Genomic DNA, 17109 nt, shown 5'->3' with positions numbered 1-17109 from the left:
GACTCTGTAAACTATTGTGTAGTGTAGTGCAGTAATAATTTTAGCAGCAATATTGCAAGGGGAAAATAATGAGTCTTATAACTGTAAAAGTGTCCCATAGCCGCATTATAAAGTTCAGATATACAATGATGTTCATACTATAGTCATACTGAGTTAGGGTTTTGACCAGTCCAGGTGAGTGTTGGCTACAATATGTTGAGTATTCTGACTGCCTCAATGAAGAAGCTCTTTTGGAACCTGGTGGTGGTTGCATGGATGCTCCTGTAACTACTACCAGTTGGCAGGAGGGTAAAGAGTCTATGAGAAGGGTGGGAGGGGTCGAACACAATGCTTCTGGCCTTCCGGATGCAGCAGTACACCTTCTCCCCCTGTAGAAGGTGTTAAGGATGCGACGATGGAGATCTTCAACCACCACAGGAAGTGAAGGCACTGCTCCATTCTGTGAGCTAGTTCACCTCCTCCGGGTATGGTGACTCATCATTGTTGTTAATGAGACCTCAAACTGTAGTATTATCAGCAAACTTGATGATGTGATTGAAGTTGTACTTTGCAGCTCAGCCATGAGTCCACAGTGCCAACAGAAGTGGACTCAACACATGGCCCAGGGGAGTGCTTGTGTTCAGTGTGGTGGTTCTAGAGTTGGTGCTGGCAATTGAACAGGGGTCTCACAGCCAGAAAGTCCAGAATCCAGGCGTAGAAGGAGGTGTTCAAACGCAGGAGGCTCAGTTTTTCTCTTAGTTTCTATGGGATGATTGTGTTGAATAAAGTGGGTGAGATAAAGGTGGATGGAAGCAGATATGGCATTTACTATTGAGTGGTTAGGGCAGTAGGCATACTAGACATGGTCCAGTGTAGTGGGAAGACTGCTCTTTGTGTTTCATGACTAGCCGCTCAACCCACTTCATGATGATAGATGTGAGTGCAACTGGCTAGCTGTTATTAAGGCATGATGCTGGTCATCTTACAGCATGCACAAAAGTACCACTACTTGGGTCACAGAAATGTGGAAGATGTCTATCAGGATATCTGCAAGCCAATCAGTACATTCCCTGAGCACCCAACCAAGTATGCTGTCAGGACCAGCAGGCACCAAATGTACCTTAGCACTTTGATTCTGAGGGCCATATTCAGAGTTGGTGACTTAAATCCAAAACTTACATCTATATTTATGTGGAAAAGTTCCTCCTATTCAGAGTTGGTTTATCCATGTATTTAAGTAGATTTTCTGCATAGCCCATTCAGATTTTTAAAACCAGCTGTATGTAGTTCATGCCTCCATTCTTATTAGATTTTTCATGAGTAAGGTGCCTGAAATTTTTCATTTGTGTCTAGACCAGCACTTTTAAATATTAAACACTCGCTGAACACTTTCCTACAGGTAGAAAGAAAAATCAGTGATAGAAAATATGGATTGGAGAAGGAAATAACCATTTTTTTCTTTGCTATAAAATGTAATAAAAAAAAAGAGACTATATTTAATCAATATCACATGATCATGAGTGTGGTTATACTGAATTTTAACATGGCTGTGATTTAGCAGTAGGCACATGGCTGCAGGCCAATTGCCATAACTAATCACAGCAGTGCCGATATTTAGTATAACCGCAAAATTACAACTGCAACATTGCTTTTATATTACAGTTCTATAAACAAGAAATTAATCATGAGAAACTGACATTTCGGACACAATATGTTTTGTTTATTTTTGCTTTGCTAGATGAAATAAATCCTGATAAAACTACACTTGCTTTATACATGAAGAATGGTATCTTTCATTATTTCATGTACAGTAAATTATATTTTTTATGTGTACATAAAAATATGTACCTATGTATTATGAACACCAAATAAACCATTAACGTTGTGTAATTGAAAAAGTTTTTACTGTATGAATTGTTTCCTAAAATGCCACACAAATATGTGCACTGCTAAAGAAGAAACCAAATGTGGGGAAAGAAGGTGTTTTCGATGCATGCATGGAACCTGAACGTAAAATAGATGATAGGCGCGTTCTCTGTCTCAACAAGTTTTATTTTGAACAACCCCAACTTCCAAAATGTTGTTGGTAAAGGATGTAATTTGATCTCAGCACTTTGTTTGGACAGGCTAGACAATTTCTGGAATAAACGCACCTCCTTCTTTATGTTTTCTGTGAAATGAAACTTAGTGCAGCACAGTCCTCAGACTGAACACTGGTGGACCTATACAAAAGAGATCCCGTGACATAAGTTTCATTACTCCTTCTTGTTACTCTTAAGGTAAGCTACAGTTCTCTTTCTCAGGAATATACTCATGTAAAAATAGTTTTGTTGGAAGTTTTCTTAGTTCTATTGGAAGGTTTTTAGATTTTTTTTTTTTTTTTTTTTTTTTGCCATGATTAAGTTGTTAATGTCTGTTTTTACAGTTTCTCCTAAAATGGTGTCATCTAGAATTTGCTTTGTCATCTGGACTCTGCTGTCACTTCATGTTACACAGGGCTGGAATCTATTTGGTCAGTATGTTAAAATTTCAGACTGTATAACATTTTTATTGTGTGCATGTTGCTTTTTCTTCAAATATATATATATATATATATTGAAGTATATTTAGTATATTTTATATTCTAAATTAAGGTGACTACTTGGAGGACATTAACATTTATGGCACAGAAAGTACAGTTTTTCCACAAAAAAAAGCATATGTTGTACTTACTTAATTTGAACTACATAATGTCAATTTGCAGATGTCCAGAAAAAGGGACCACCTCGTGAGGGTGGATTGCGGTTGGTGGGAGGTGACCTGCCCAATAAAGGTCGTGTGGAGGTGTACCATGATGGCCAGTGGGGGACAATCTGTGATGATGATTGGGACCTGAATGAGGCCCAGGTAGTGTGCCAGCAGCTTGGTTTCCCTCGAGCTGTCTCAGCCATAGCAGGAGGGACATATGGAGAAGGCAAGTTCTAAATTCAGAAGATGTGATATTAGAGATGATCATTAAATTACATTTACTGCAATCCCTAGTGAAGATAAAGTGGTTACTACAGATGAGTCATGAATTATTCATATAATTATTTAGATGGGATTGTGTTTTAGGTTCTGGTCCTATTTGGCTTGATGATATGAAATGCAAGGGATCAGAGAGATTTTTGTCCAGCTGTCATTTTAAAGGCTGGAGTGTTACTGACTGTACTCACAAAGAGGATGCAGGGGTGGTCTGTGAAAGTGGTAAGCCATCTCATAGTTAAATGTACGGTATATCTTCAGAATTATCATAAATCATTATCATAAAATTGTTTTCACCTTAAAATGAAATAAATCTGTTTGTTACCTCTCATGAATTGATTAGGTCTTTCATGTTAGGTCTGGCATCTTCATCTACTTTGAGTTGTTTCAAATATTTACAGGAGAAGATATGGACGACAACCGTATGTTCAAAATGGACCACAGCCTGGGCCTCTCTGAAGAGCTTGGGAGACTTTTTGATAGTGGGGACAACTGTGATTTCAATATTCTGGTCCGTGACCCCAGTGAAGACCAAGCTGGACAGAAGACAATTTGTGTCCATAGGCTAATTTTCTCTCTCTACCCTCAGTTTAATATCTCTAATAGTTCCAACAACCTCACAGTTGAAATTAGCCAAACCTGCCATCCCCATATCTCCAGCTTCTTAAGGTAAGTTCTACTGATTGAAATAACTCATCCAGCAAGATTCTTGTTTTTAGGTCTCATGACATGCAATTCCTTCCAGGTATCTGTACACACGCAAGGTTGATGTCACCATCTCTTCAGCTCAGTGCCTGCACCAGCTAGCTTATATCTATCAGTTTCAGCAGCTTTTGGAGGAGATAGGCAAAGTCTTTACTTCATTCATTCCTCAGGACAGTACTTTCCATACCCAAGTGTCCCTGTATGAATATGGTGTCCGTACAAAGGACATGCTGCTTCAGGAAAATGTTCTTCAGTACCTCTCCTGGAATTTTGAATTTCTTGTTAATGCTCCAGTATGGAAAACTGTCTCCATACACATGATGAAGGCACTTCTGTCTCGTTCAGACTTAGTGGTGAAGGATGAGTTTTTTGTGCTACAGACCCTAGAAGACTCAATCAAAGAGAAAGGAGAGACAGTTAGTTTAGAAGACAAGGTCAACCTACTGAGTCACATTCGCTTCTCCATGATTCCAGTAGAAAAACTTTATGATATTCAGTTCAGCTCAGGCATGTACCAAAGCAGTGAAGCATTTTACCAAAGGGCTTTGCTGAAAGGCTTCCTATTCAATACACTGCCTTTCTCAAAGATCAAAGAGCGTTTTAATAACTTTGAAGACTATCTGCCCAGGATCTACACTTCTGAGCCATGGAGCACTGTCATCAATTACACTTCCAACACTGGCTCTAACAATTACCGTGGCCATCCTTATAATTATGGGTATAATTCTGTCTCATTTACGACTCCTGCCCATAACAGTGTGATTTACAAGCACCAAACAATTAATTGGTTAGTGCAGATTCTTCAAAATAGTTGGGAATGTTCTAACCAAGGTTTCTCTTGTGACTCTTTGCCTGTAGCCAGACTCTATAGCCAAAACAGCCTGAATAATTATGAGCACACTATTCGCTTCAACAACAAGCTGATTCTCTCATGTAGGGCTGAAAACATTGTGTTCCATGTCCAAGATTTTAAAACTGGTAAAGCTATAGTTCCAACCAACAGCACTATGGGTCTGCCCCATCCCTGCCCTAATGAGTATAGCTTTACTTTTGTTGTGCGTCCAGAGTACATCTGATTACATTCTCCTGTACATGGGTCTCTGCTAGCATTTTTGTTTAAATTTTTCTATCAAATTATTAGCACGTCAATGTTAGTGATTTCTTTTAGTAATTCAGTAAACATTTCTTATCTGTTAATGTGAAAAAAAATTAACATGATCAAATTAAAGGTTGCTGAACTTCAGCATGCAAACTCTGTAAGTCTATTGACTAATGTTTTCAATCATTGTGTTATTGTAGACCAGTACTTGGCCAAAGACCTGTCCTTCGCATTTAAAATAATATAAAGTATGATGTACAAGAAAAGACAATACACACACTGTATAAGCACATAAATTACAAAATAATACATTATACAGTTTATAGGAATTATACAAAAAAAATATTAATGTACAATAAACTTATACATAAGACACGTATTGATATAGATCTCATGGTGATAAAGAAAGAAAGATTTAAAAAATGGGGTTTACCAAGGTAAAATATGGGGGAGTCATGGCCTTAAATCTTAGGATCATGTAATGAAAAAGAGCAATTGCTTGCAAGGTCTAATAGGTGAAACAGTGGCTGAGGATGTTGGAAAAATAAATTAGTGCCAGTCACAAAACAAATCATAACGTTTCAAAATCTAATTTTGAGGTTAATATAAAGTTTTACATGACGGCATTGACAGGTGGAATAGGGATATAAAAAAAAACCTCTTTTGAGTGAAAGTCAGCAGCCTAATATTGTGAGGTAGAGGGAGGGGAAGATTTTGGTGATACTTTGTTTAAGGAACACGAAATTATTCATTAAGGTTTTGTTATTTGTTATAAAAAAAAAAAAAAGGTTTATTCAGTGTGCATTAGACTTCATTAATAAATACATGTATCTATCAAAAACAAATCATCTGCTCAATAGCATTTCTTATGTGGTTTTCACACTTGGGGGCTGTTTAAGCCCAGAGTTTGTTATGATTGGTGAAGTGTGAATGCTGTTTTAGGGGCTGGAAGTGATTTAGAGACCCAACCTGCATTCTTAAAAATAAAGATTCTTCAATGGTTCTTTACAGCACCGTAGGTTCTGCAAAGAACATTCTTGCTGTCCAGAACCATTTGTCATTGTATAGGGATCTTGAGTTGAGCTATATGGTCCTTTGGAGATTAAAGAAGTTCTTGATGTTTCATTATAGATGCTTCAGAGCGGTGTACTGGTTCTTCAAGGTAAAGTATCATTCCTTAATAGATTAAAGTGAACCCCAGGTTCTTGGTGGGACTAGAAAAGGTTCTCCTAACATCACTGTTAAGATCCTTACTTTGGTTCCTTAAAGCACTAACTAAGGTTTTTCTTTAAGAAAACATGGTTCCTTGGAGCACTGCTGTGAAGAACCATTTCTGGGTTCTTTAAAGCACCAGTAAATAGATAAAAGGTTATTTGTGCAATTTGAAAGGGTTCTCCTATGGCATCAGGCTAAAAATCCCTTTTAGGTTCTAATTGGAACCTTTATTTTTAAAAGTGTGGTCCTCTTAAAAATGGTCATCTGGTGGTTGTTTCAACCAAACTAACATATTATTTTTTAAAGTAATGAATAAGCATAATGCCTACCCTTTTTCAAACTTGAATGCACAAGTATTTGAGATAATTGGGAAAACGCCCTTTGTCTAACCAAGTTGTTCGCAAAACTACTACTACTGCTGCTACTACTACTACTAACTTGTTCGCAAAAAACTAGCAACATAACACAGTAGGCTCAACACCGTAGATCTCGGTGGCGTAGCGAAGAAATGTATGCTAAACTGATGCAGCTAAAATTGGGTCAACTTTAAACTCTGTGTTTAGTTGATGAATGAAATCATATTGTGCAAACTCAAAAGGCCTATTGAAATCAGATACTTGTGAATTTTTAATGATTAGAGGTTAAATTTTTAACAAAAAATAACAGTTAAGTTAATATTAAATTAATATTAAATTCATATTCATATATTAACAATATAGCGTTTATATAATATTTTGGACAAAAGATTGGACTAAAGTCAGCTGGTCTGTTTCCAATCTTCAACTGTCCAGTTTCAGTGAGCCTGTATCTGCTGCTTCAGATTCCTGTTCCAGGCTGACAGGCAAGGAATCTGGATGTAAAGTGTGGTTATTTGAGTTGCCATAGCCTTTTTGTCAGTTTAGATCAGACTGTCCATTCTCTCCTATCCTCTCTGCCAATTTGGACACAGGGCTAGAGACAAAATTGGCTGTGCTTCCTGTGTGGGAGGGATGGCATTATTCTCTCCCCAGTCAATCATACTCTTCCCCTTGTGAATGTGAATTTAGGTAATTAATTCATGCTCAAGAGTTTGTATAACAAGGTTTCAAATATGCGTGTTGCACTTAAGATCATAAGTAATAATGTCATTTTTATTATTAGTCGTTATTACATTGTCTGCCACAGTATTTCTTATAGACTATATATTCATTGCCTTGTACCCACAGTTTATGTTTATGCTTCTTGTTGTCATATCTTTGGTTGTTTTGTTTTTTGTACTTTACTTAATAAATTATCTGTACTTGTATTTGCCTCCACCTCCCATTCTTGACAACCTTTCATAATGCTGTACAGACATGTATTTCCCCTTTCTTTTGTGATTACTTTGAATAGAAGTGGGAATAAAGGGTGTACTAAGCAATTTCCCAGTATGACTGCATTACCTTATGCAGTTCATGATAGGATATTATTAGCCATTTATTATGAGCAAGTCTGTGCAGGCCTATGAACATCTAGAACCACTGAACGGGAGATTACTATACATTACATCAAGAAAAGTGAAGGTCTGTCTCCTGCAACCATATTTTATAAATTTCCATTGCCCCTGGACTACTGGCTTAAATATGTAATATATTAATATTAAACAATATCGGAGAAAAAGTGTGGTAAATGTTGTGAATGTCTAATAAACTATGTAGTAAATGTCCTCTTAGGGCATTTTTTGGGAATTCAGAGTTGGTGACTTATGCAAGGAAATGTATGCATATTCAGAGTTCAGTTAAACAGCTCCTGAAGTCAATTTTCTTGGTGCGCCATTCAGATTATGCAAATCACCTGCATGTAATTCAGATTTCGGCAGTTGGCAGATATTTCTTGAATACAAGTGTCTAGAGTAGGTTTTTAGGAGAATCTAGGCCACCAACTTTAAGCCCCAAAAAATCAGGGATAGAAAATGTGGACTGAAAAGAAGAAAATAATTGTTCCGTTACATTTACAGCATATTTTAAGTAAGCATTGTTCCTAATAATTTACATAAAATAAAAATTCAGTCCATGAGATAAGCATTATTTTTTTTAGTAAGATGCAGTCTGCTCAGATGTCCTCCAAGATCATTTGCCTCAAATGTTAGCCTCAAATGACATTCCATATATTTTTTAGCATATTTACAGGCCAAACCATTCATTTCATTTGTTATATCAAATTCTCAGACAGTGGCTTTGAACTGAATAATGCATTTAACTTTACGGTCTGTAAGTAAATGAGAGACGTCTCTGGTTTACTTAAACTCCACTATGCTTAAATAACTTCCGTAACATAAAAATAGTCCTTAAGTCCTTAGGTCTTTGATGTGTGCTATTTCAGTATTAAGTCCTGACTGTGCGTGTAGCTCAATTCTGAATACGGACTTTTTGTACCTGTAATTACTAAAAAATCATTTACTGTACAATATTTTTGTGATATTGTATTTTCTATCCCAGAAAAAAAATTGAATGATTGATTTTACAATACCTGCAAGCTAATGGCCCAGGAAAAGGATAGGTTTTACATGTTTTAACTGTTTTCTGTAAGTACTATATGATTACAGATTGGTTTAAAGACTGACCGTTTGACTGATGTAAATATACAAATGCACATAGAAGATTAGTATATTACTGTAATGCATTTGTGAAAGTGGGCACATCCTCAGTAGTTACATTAGGTTTGTGTTTGGTTTATTTGTAACTACAAAAGTATTAGACAAGATATAAAGTGTGACTATGAAAACACTGTACATGTACAAAATGTAATGATTTTTCCTCTGATAATAAATCAAATAATAAGTCTTTATGTTTTCTTTTTGTCTAGACTTTTTGTGAGCAGTTTTTAGTTCCTGTTTTCCCAAATTGCTGACTTTTAGAATCGTTTCCACTGTCTCACTCAAGAGTGTTAAGACATGATTCAACATATCAGATGCAAGTTACATGTTAAATAGTTGTCATTTATTCTATGAGAAAAACGATATCTCCTGTCTTAACATACAGTATAGCATATACTATATACTGTGTCTATAACATATACTATATACAATAGTAAATCATTTGTTAATGCTAAAGACACTCTCTTACTTTAGCTCATGAATTTATGGGTTCTCTCTTTCTCTTGAGAACACTTTTGTGACTTTTTTTCTCGACAACTCACATCACAGTAATATGTCTTTCTCTCTTAGTTCCCAAAACATGCTACCGCTGTTCTCCCTGCTGTTTTTTACCTTGACTGATGAGCATACTGTTGCTGAGGCACATGACTGTCTGATGATTTGTGTCTAACCAATGAGAATTAAAATGATTGTCCAATATATATACTCTCGTCTTTTTGAATAAACTTTAAGACTGTGTGTGTGTGTTTGTGTGAGTGTGTGTCTGATGGTAACTCTCCCAAGCGCTCAAATCAGGATATAGCTGTGGCGGTGTGATGGTGCCTTTTATTCTCATCCTCATCAAGTTCATATTTTATATTTTCTACATCATCAAAAGATTTTCTAACTTCCCTTTTTTTGTTGCCAAAAACCGCATACATCTTTGTTACATGGTAACATTTTCGAATACAGATCCGTCATTAATGATTAACTACACAGGAAGAAATTAAAAACACAATATTAACATTCTAGTAACTACTATTAACTAACTAGAAACTCTGATTAACGAATTAGTGAGTAATAGCACACGGTCGTAGTATGCACTCGTTCTCTATTAGCTAACCAATAACTACTATTTCTCTCATGCCTATTCTAAAGTGTAATTCTAAAGTGTTACCTTGTACATTTGCTTGTGCCCCAACCTCCATTACCCTCAGTGCAAAATAAAGGCACATAAATGCATATAGTATTTGACACAAATCCCACATAAGACTGAACCTTTCTGTTGACAATAATTAATGTAAATCTACATTTTCACAGTTTTTTTATTTATTATTTTTTTATGTTGAATCAGATTTTTACTTTTGTAATATGTGAGGACAGACATTTTTCAATGACTGTAAGAAGATAGCACTCTTTTGTACCCTCTTTGTACCCTGGTAGCTCGTGTAATCTTTCACATGGTTTTCTATGAAGCGTAGAGAGCATTTGTCTATTTTATATATTCAAAGGCATCTATGAATAATAGAAATGTATTCGTTTATTCGTTAACAAAAAGGAGTCCCCAAACTGTGTCCCATAGTTTGAATACCACTGCATTGTGTTCTGATTACTAAAAATTGAACTCACTACCAACTCATTATGAAAGACCCCGAAGGCCTGTTGCTACATGATTGAGAAATGACACTGAGGTTGTGTGTCATCAGTCAGCATTTCCTAGATATGTTTCACATATCTGGAGTGGAATGACCGGAGAAGTTGAGTTCTGCATGCGTCAAAATGATAGGTTGACCTCTTTGATATTGCAGCAATTGTTCTAATACAAAATTGCATGCCTGTGTGTTATTGTTACTGCTTGTTGCCACAAAAAAGAAGCAGAACTTATCTATGAGATTGGTTGGCCCTCTGCTGGAGCAATGCAGCATTGCTGCCTTCTGCTTTCTATATGCTGTGAGCGAACTGAAGCCCAAATTGACAGTTAAATTATTGTATGTATAAAATTTTCACATTGATATTTATTTATCTGCTTATTATTCATATAGTGGGGTGGATTCAGAGTTAGCAACTTAATTTCCAAAGATGCATCAATATTTATGGTGGGGAAAGTATTCAGAGTCAGCCGACTCTTGCTGTAGGAATAGTCCTAGTCATCAAATCAATCACTTAATTAATTTATCAAATTTGTCTTAATTTAACAATATACTTAATTTACCAGCATACTTTTTGGACAAGAAATCTATTTAATTTTATTTATTTTTATCATGTGCACAATTTATGTAGCCACAAAATACTAACTTGGCATCGGAAATCATAATTAAATCATATGTGAGATGTAGGCTAATTTATAATGCTTTTAATTAACTATTTTGATTTGTCTTAGTTGTTAAGCTGATGCACTCTACTGTACTGTAAAGAAACAGTGCCCATGATTTAAATGATACACCTACCAAGCAGTTATGAGTTACAGCTCACTTTGGAAGAGTTTAGAGTTGAGTTAAGTGCGTGTAGTGAGAAGTTAATGCTCAAATTTCACACATCAGTTTTTCGACCTCAGATGTAACTTGCATCCGTTTTTCTTTCCCAATATCACTGTTACTGACAGTTGGGGCCAAAAGTTTACACATACCTAGATTAAGACATTCATACTCAATATTTCATAACTCCACACATTTCATGTTGCCAAACCTTTCCTATGGTATGCTATTTCATGAGGTCATTTCAAAATCATAGCTAAGAGACATATTTATTTCAGTTTTATTTACTATATAAGATTTTCAATGGGTCAAAAGTTTACACACTTTGTTAGTAACTTGGTGACATTGGCTTTGATTGGTTGAACTTGAATCAAATCCTTGAGATAGCCTTCCACAAGCATCTTATAATAATTTTTGCCCATTCCCCCTTACAGAACTGGTTTAACTCACGCAGGTATGTGGACCTCCTTGCTTGGACATGCTTTTTCAGTTCAGTTTACTGAACTTTTCACTTTTCTATGGAATTTAGGTAAGGGCTTTGGAGGTATGCTTAGGGTCATTGTCCTGCTGGAAGACCCAGTTGCGACCAAGTGTTAATATTTTTGCCTGATGTATTGAGGTTTTGCTTCAGTATTTCTAAATAATCCATCTTCCTCATGATATAATCTATTTTCTGAAGTGCACCAGTCCCTTTTCCAGAAAAACACCAACAACATGATGCTGCCACCCCCATGCTTCACAGTTGTGATTGTGTCCTTCGGATTAAAAGCCTCACCCTTTTTCCTCCATACATAGCGCTGATCATTATGGGCAAAGAGTTTAATTTTTGTTTCATTTGACCAAAGAACACTCCTTGGGGTTCAGTTGAACCTTTTGGACCAATGTTTGTTCATCCCTGGGAGTTAATTTGTACATTTTTCCTGAAAAATGCAGTGTCTCTGTGGTCCCAAGATTTTTGTGTTTAGATACAATTGTTTGTATAGATACTCATAGTACCTTCATGTGTTTACTCCTAAGAAGGAACTGGATTTGTGGAGGTCTGCATGTTTTGTTTGTTTGTTTGCTGAGATGCTTGTATTTTTCCATGGTATCAAGGAAAAATGCACTGGCTTTAAATGTAGGCCCTAATATTTCCACATGTGCACTCTGACTTAACTTACAGTTATGTCAATTGACCAATCAGAAGCTTCTAAAAGTCATTAAATCAATTTCTGGAATATTCAAGATTGTTTAAAGAGACAGTCAACTTGCTGGATGTCAATTTTGACAAACTGGAATTCTAATATAGTGAATTAAAGCTGAAATAAATCTGTATGTAATTAATTGTTTTACGATTACCTTTGATGTGAACATAGTAAATACCCTAATTGACTTGCCAGAGGAAATGTAAAGTAATATGAACTTTGTGGACTTGTGAATAACAGACAACAGTGGTGCTTGAAAGTTTGTGAACCCTTTAGAATTTTCTATATATCTGCATAAATCATCAGATTTTCACACAAGTCCTAAAAGTAGACAAGGAGACCCCAGTTAAACAAATGAGGTAAAAGTATTATACTTGGTCATTTATTTATTGAGAAAAATGATCAAATATTATACATCTGTGAGTGGCAAACATATGAGAACCTCCAGGAATAGCAGTTAATTTGAAGGTGAAATTAGAGTCAGGTATTTTCAGTCAGTGGGATGACTGAGCAGTCTATTTTATTTTTTTTTAAAAAGGGATTTATCAGAGTCTGATCTTCACAACACATGTTTGTGGAAGTGTATCATGGCATGAACAAAGATTTCTGAGGACCTCAGATAAAGAGTTGTTGATGCTCATCAGACTGGAAAAGTTTACAAAAACCATCTCTAAAGAGTTTGGACTCCACCAATGTACACAATCAGATAGATTGTGTACAAATGGAGGAAATTCAAGACCATTGTTACCCTGCTCAGGACTGGTCGACCAACAGAGATCACTCAAAGAGTAAGATGTGTAATAGTCCACATGGTCACAAAGGAACCCTGGGTAACTTCCAAGCAACTAAAGGCCTCTCTTACATTGGCTAATGTTAATGTTTATGAGTCCACCATCAAGAGAACACTGAACAACAATGTTGTGCATGGCAGAGTTGCAAGGAGAAAGCCACTGCTCTCCAAAAAGCACATTGCCACCTGTCTGTAGTTCAAAGATCATATGGATAACCCAGAAGGCTATTGGGGGAAAAATTCAAATAGAATAAAATTCCTCCAAGTTGATGTGCAGGACTGATCTACTTAAAGGACTTGTGTTGAAATCTGATGTTGTGTAGTTTTTGGCAAACCTTCTGAATAGGGTTCCTATAGCATTATATATATATATATATATATATATATATATATATATATATATATATATATATATATATATATATATATTAATCCATGGGCCACCACAGTACAGATTTACTTTATGAACTTAATCCAACTATTCAAATATCAGGCTCATTATTTAAATAATTTGTTGAACCATAGAGCTTCTATTCCTTCCTATTTCTATTTTCTATTTTTTTTTAATTATTGAGGTTTGAATGAAAAATATTATCAGTCAAACAAGATAATAACTACAATGACTCAATTATGAATACAATAACTTTGATAATTGTGTGTTGCGATATCCAATACTGTAAAAAAAAAAAATCCCCCTGGCAATGCTTCATGGCGCCCACTTTGAGAACCATGGGTTTAATGCATTACTTCCGTAAACTGTAAGTGAGTTTACAAATACAGTCCTTTACAGTGATTTGTTTGTAGCCTTTGTTTCAAGCCTGCGACACATTGACATCACCAAATTGTTGGTATCTTCTTTTGTGATGCTTTTACTGTAGCTTTTTTTCAGTTGTTGTTTCTCCCTTCAGTCTCTTCTACAGGAGGTGAAATGCATGATCACTTGGGGTAAGGTCTGATAATTGACTTGGCCAGACTAAAACCTTTCACACACACACACACACCCCATAAAGTCTTATGTTGTTTTGGCAGTATGTTTTCGATCATTGTCTTGCTGCATGACAAAGGTCCTCTCAATTAATTTGGATGCATGTCTCTGTAAATTAGCAGACAGGGTGTTCCTATAAACTTCTGGATTCATTCTGTTGCTACTATCATGAGTTTCATCATCAATAAAGATTAGTGAGCCTGTTCTAGAAGCAGCCATTAGAAGCCCAAGCCATGACACTACCTCCACCATGTTTCACAGAAAAGCTTGTATGTTTTTGATCATGAGCAGATCCTTTCTTTCTCCACACTTTGGCCTTTCCATCACTTTGGTAGATGTTAATCTTGGTTCCAGAACTTTTTTTGGCTCATCTCTGTATTTCTTTGTGAATTCCAATCTGACTTTCTGATTCTTACTGCTAATGAGTTTGCATCTTGTGGTATGGCCTCACTATTTCAGCTGTCAAAGTCTTCTTCAAACAGTAAATTGTGATACCTTCACCCCTGCCCTGTGGAAGTTGTTGTCTATGTCACTGACTGTTGTTTCTGTTTTTTCTTCACAGCTCTCACAATGTTTCTGTCATCAGCTGATGGACACACTTTGGTAACAAGAAACACCGGTCAGTCACATATTCCAATATCTTTGCTTGCCTACAAATTGGGTGGTCTGATACAAAATGTGTTTTGTGTGTTCTACAGCATTTAACACATCTTCATATAAAGACCATAAAAATCAAAAGCTGAAATTCTAAACTGTCTTATCATATTCATTTTTTTCATTTAACTCAAACTCAAATGTCTTCATTCTACAACAAAAACAAATGAACTGACCGTATTGATTTAAGTCTGTTTGAATATTAATGCAATACATTTGCATTTACTTATAGTTCTTCTTAATACATTCACATAAATGTGATTAAATTAAATGCTATTAAACTGTGATGTATGTTGTGCTTATTTTATTATAATTATAAACCTTAATGTAAACCATTATTTATTTTTGTTTTGTTTGTTGGTTTGAATTTTGAGTATTTTTCAAATTAGTAGAAAAAGTATGAACTATGAAATGGCACATTATCACAATTGAATATTGTTCACCTGTGACTCTCTCTCTCTCTCTCTCTCTCTCTCTCTCTCTCTCTCTCTCTCTCTCTCTCTCTCACTCAATGCCTTTCAGCAACATTAAAATTTTCAAACACAAATATGAAAGTAGAGTTTCCCATCATGAGCATGGCAGTAAGACAGCATTCAAACAACTGTAAACTTAGTTGTATATTAGGTCTATCAGCTGCTGTATGGCACTTTAATGTTAGTGGTAAATTTTCTGCACTTAGGGTACTTGGGTGCACAAGACACAGTGTAAAGCATTTTGGATAAAAGCACTTTACACTGTGTCTCATTCTCCCATTCACCCATTAGTGGTGTGAATCAGCAACTTGGGGTTCACTGTCTTGCCCAAGGACATTTTGGTATGTGGAGTCATGTGGGCCGGGAACTGAACTGCCAACCCTACGATTAGTGGACACGGATAGTGGATAGTGCTGTATCATTGTTGAGTATATGATATATTTGAATTGCTAACTTGTGGACTACTTTCTTGCACTAGAATCCTAAAATTAAGTGGATGCAGGACTAAAATGTACTGCTGTGAGATGGCCTGGAGTTAATTGTAAAATGTGTATACATATAAATGTGTATTTTTAAAAAAGAATATTCTTTTTGTATACAGAGACATCATTTGAGCACATAATATTGTATATCACTACTATTTCAGACCAAATGTATATACAAAAAAAGAAAACAAACAAACAAAAAAAAAAAACACAGATCAATCCAGTTTTGTACCTCAGATTCACTTGAATACAGTGCTTCTTCTTTAGTTACAGTATGTAAACGTCAGAGAAACTTAAAACTGGATTTTTTTTTATTACATTAGATACATAATTATCTACCTACTTGGGTGTAATTATGAGTTGTGTAATGGCTCATGATCTGTTTGTTTCTGTCTCTTATGTTTCCTCCATATGTCTCTTGAGAATGGAAATGGACTAGAGTAAGTCTCTCTGTTGAATATAAACTTATTTGACTCATGATTAAACTCTCTTGCAACACCAGAAAGGAAACCCATGTCATTTCCCTTTCAACTTTTTGCCTTTTATGGCCTCTTGGTTTTTGCATGGATGTTTGTTCAGATTTTTTTTCAGTTAAACTAACTTTTTTCAGGTATTAAATTGTCTGAAAGTTTTGGGAAGTATATGAGCAATAGTGTTGTCATACACAACACTGTAACACACATGTCACTTATTAATCAAGTATTGCAACAGTAGAAATGCATCTGTATGCACAAGTTCTTTGTAGGTTCGCAAACATTTTTTGATATCAAACAATGATACCACACAGAGCTCAAATAAAATGCTATAATGAATTTTTAAATAACTGCAATTAGTTCAAATAGCCCATAACTACATAAATACACTCTACACCAGGACAATGTCAGTTAGTACAGAACACCACATGACATCATGATAAATGATGATGCTATGATATGATATGATATGATATGATATGATATGATATGATATGATGTGTTTCACTGTCACTGATTAATCAACTGTAATATTCTTGGAAATTTATCAGGTATCTTTAAGTCTGTAAAAGCCTATATCAATTTACAAAGACTTGTCACAAATGTTAATAATATATTAGTACTACAGTGCTTAGAAATCATACCTAGTACAGTATTGCTTTCAGAATGAAATATGAGTTGATGCCATGTGGAAGTGTTTACGTGATCTGTATGATTGTATGAGTTTCACAATTACTGACGCAAAACCTACGGTCAAAGAAAGTATGTTGAGTTTCTTAAGATCACTAACCCTTTGTCTTGTCCACATATGGTATACATCTATTACATGACTGGTTTGAAGCAATTCATTCTGTCCTGAATAACATTGAGGAGGTGGTTGAACTCACTGTGGACTATGACTACATCCAGAGAAACATCATCCATCCATAGTTTGAAAGGGTGCGGAAGAGTAAAAAATGAGTTTAAAAAAAAAAGAAAGAAAAAAGAAAGAAAAGAC

The 17109-nt window shown here is 35.5% G+C and overlaps 1 protein-coding gene across 2 annotated transcripts; it reads left to right on the top strand.

Moving 5' to 3' along the window:
- The first annotated feature begins 2140 nt into the window (after positions 1–2140).
- On the top strand, positions 2141–4942 carry LOC108258750 (galectin-3-binding protein A). Of its 2 annotated transcripts, none has more exons than XM_017457642.3 (6): positions 2141–2258; positions 2405–2491; positions 2723–2932; positions 3073–3204; positions 3387–3651; positions 3728–4942. In XM_017457642.3, the coding sequence occupies exons 2-6, from the start codon at positions 2416–2418 to the stop codon at positions 4761–4763; spliced, it is 1719 nt and encodes a 572-aa protein (XP_017313131.1). In that variant the 5' UTR covers positions 2141–2258; positions 2405–2415; the 3' UTR covers positions 4764–4942. The 2 variants fall into 2 exon arrangements, with proteins under 2 accessions (XP_017313131.1, XP_017313122.1); XM_017457633.3 differs by having other exon boundaries at positions 3384–3651.
- Positions 4943–17109: the final 12167 nt, after the last annotated feature.

This window comes from Ictalurus punctatus, chromosome 2 (assembly GCF_001660625.3).
Source record: "Ictalurus punctatus breed USDA103 chromosome 2, Coco_2.0, whole genome shotgun sequence".
NCBI lineage: Eukaryota > Metazoa > Chordata > Actinopteri > Siluriformes > Ictaluridae > Ictalurus > Ictalurus punctatus.
This window is presented reverse-complemented; position numbering and strand designations above follow the sequence as displayed.

What these genes read in the sequence shown, in the direction of transcription:
- LOC108258750 (XM_017457633.3), top strand. Translation starts at nt 2,416, where the DNA reads ATGGTGTCATCTAGAATTTGCTTTGTCATCTGGACTCTGCTGTCACTT. An exon ending in AGGAGGGACATATGGAGAAG is followed by an intron (nt 2,933 to 3,072) that starts GCAAGTTCTAAA and finishes ATTGTGTTTTAG; the next exon opens with GTTCTGGTCCTATTTGGCTT. An exon ending in CATATCTCCAGCTTCTTAAG is followed by an intron (nt 3,652 to 3,727) that starts GTAAGTTCTACT and finishes AATTCCTTCCAG; the next exon opens with GTATCTGTACACACGCAAGG.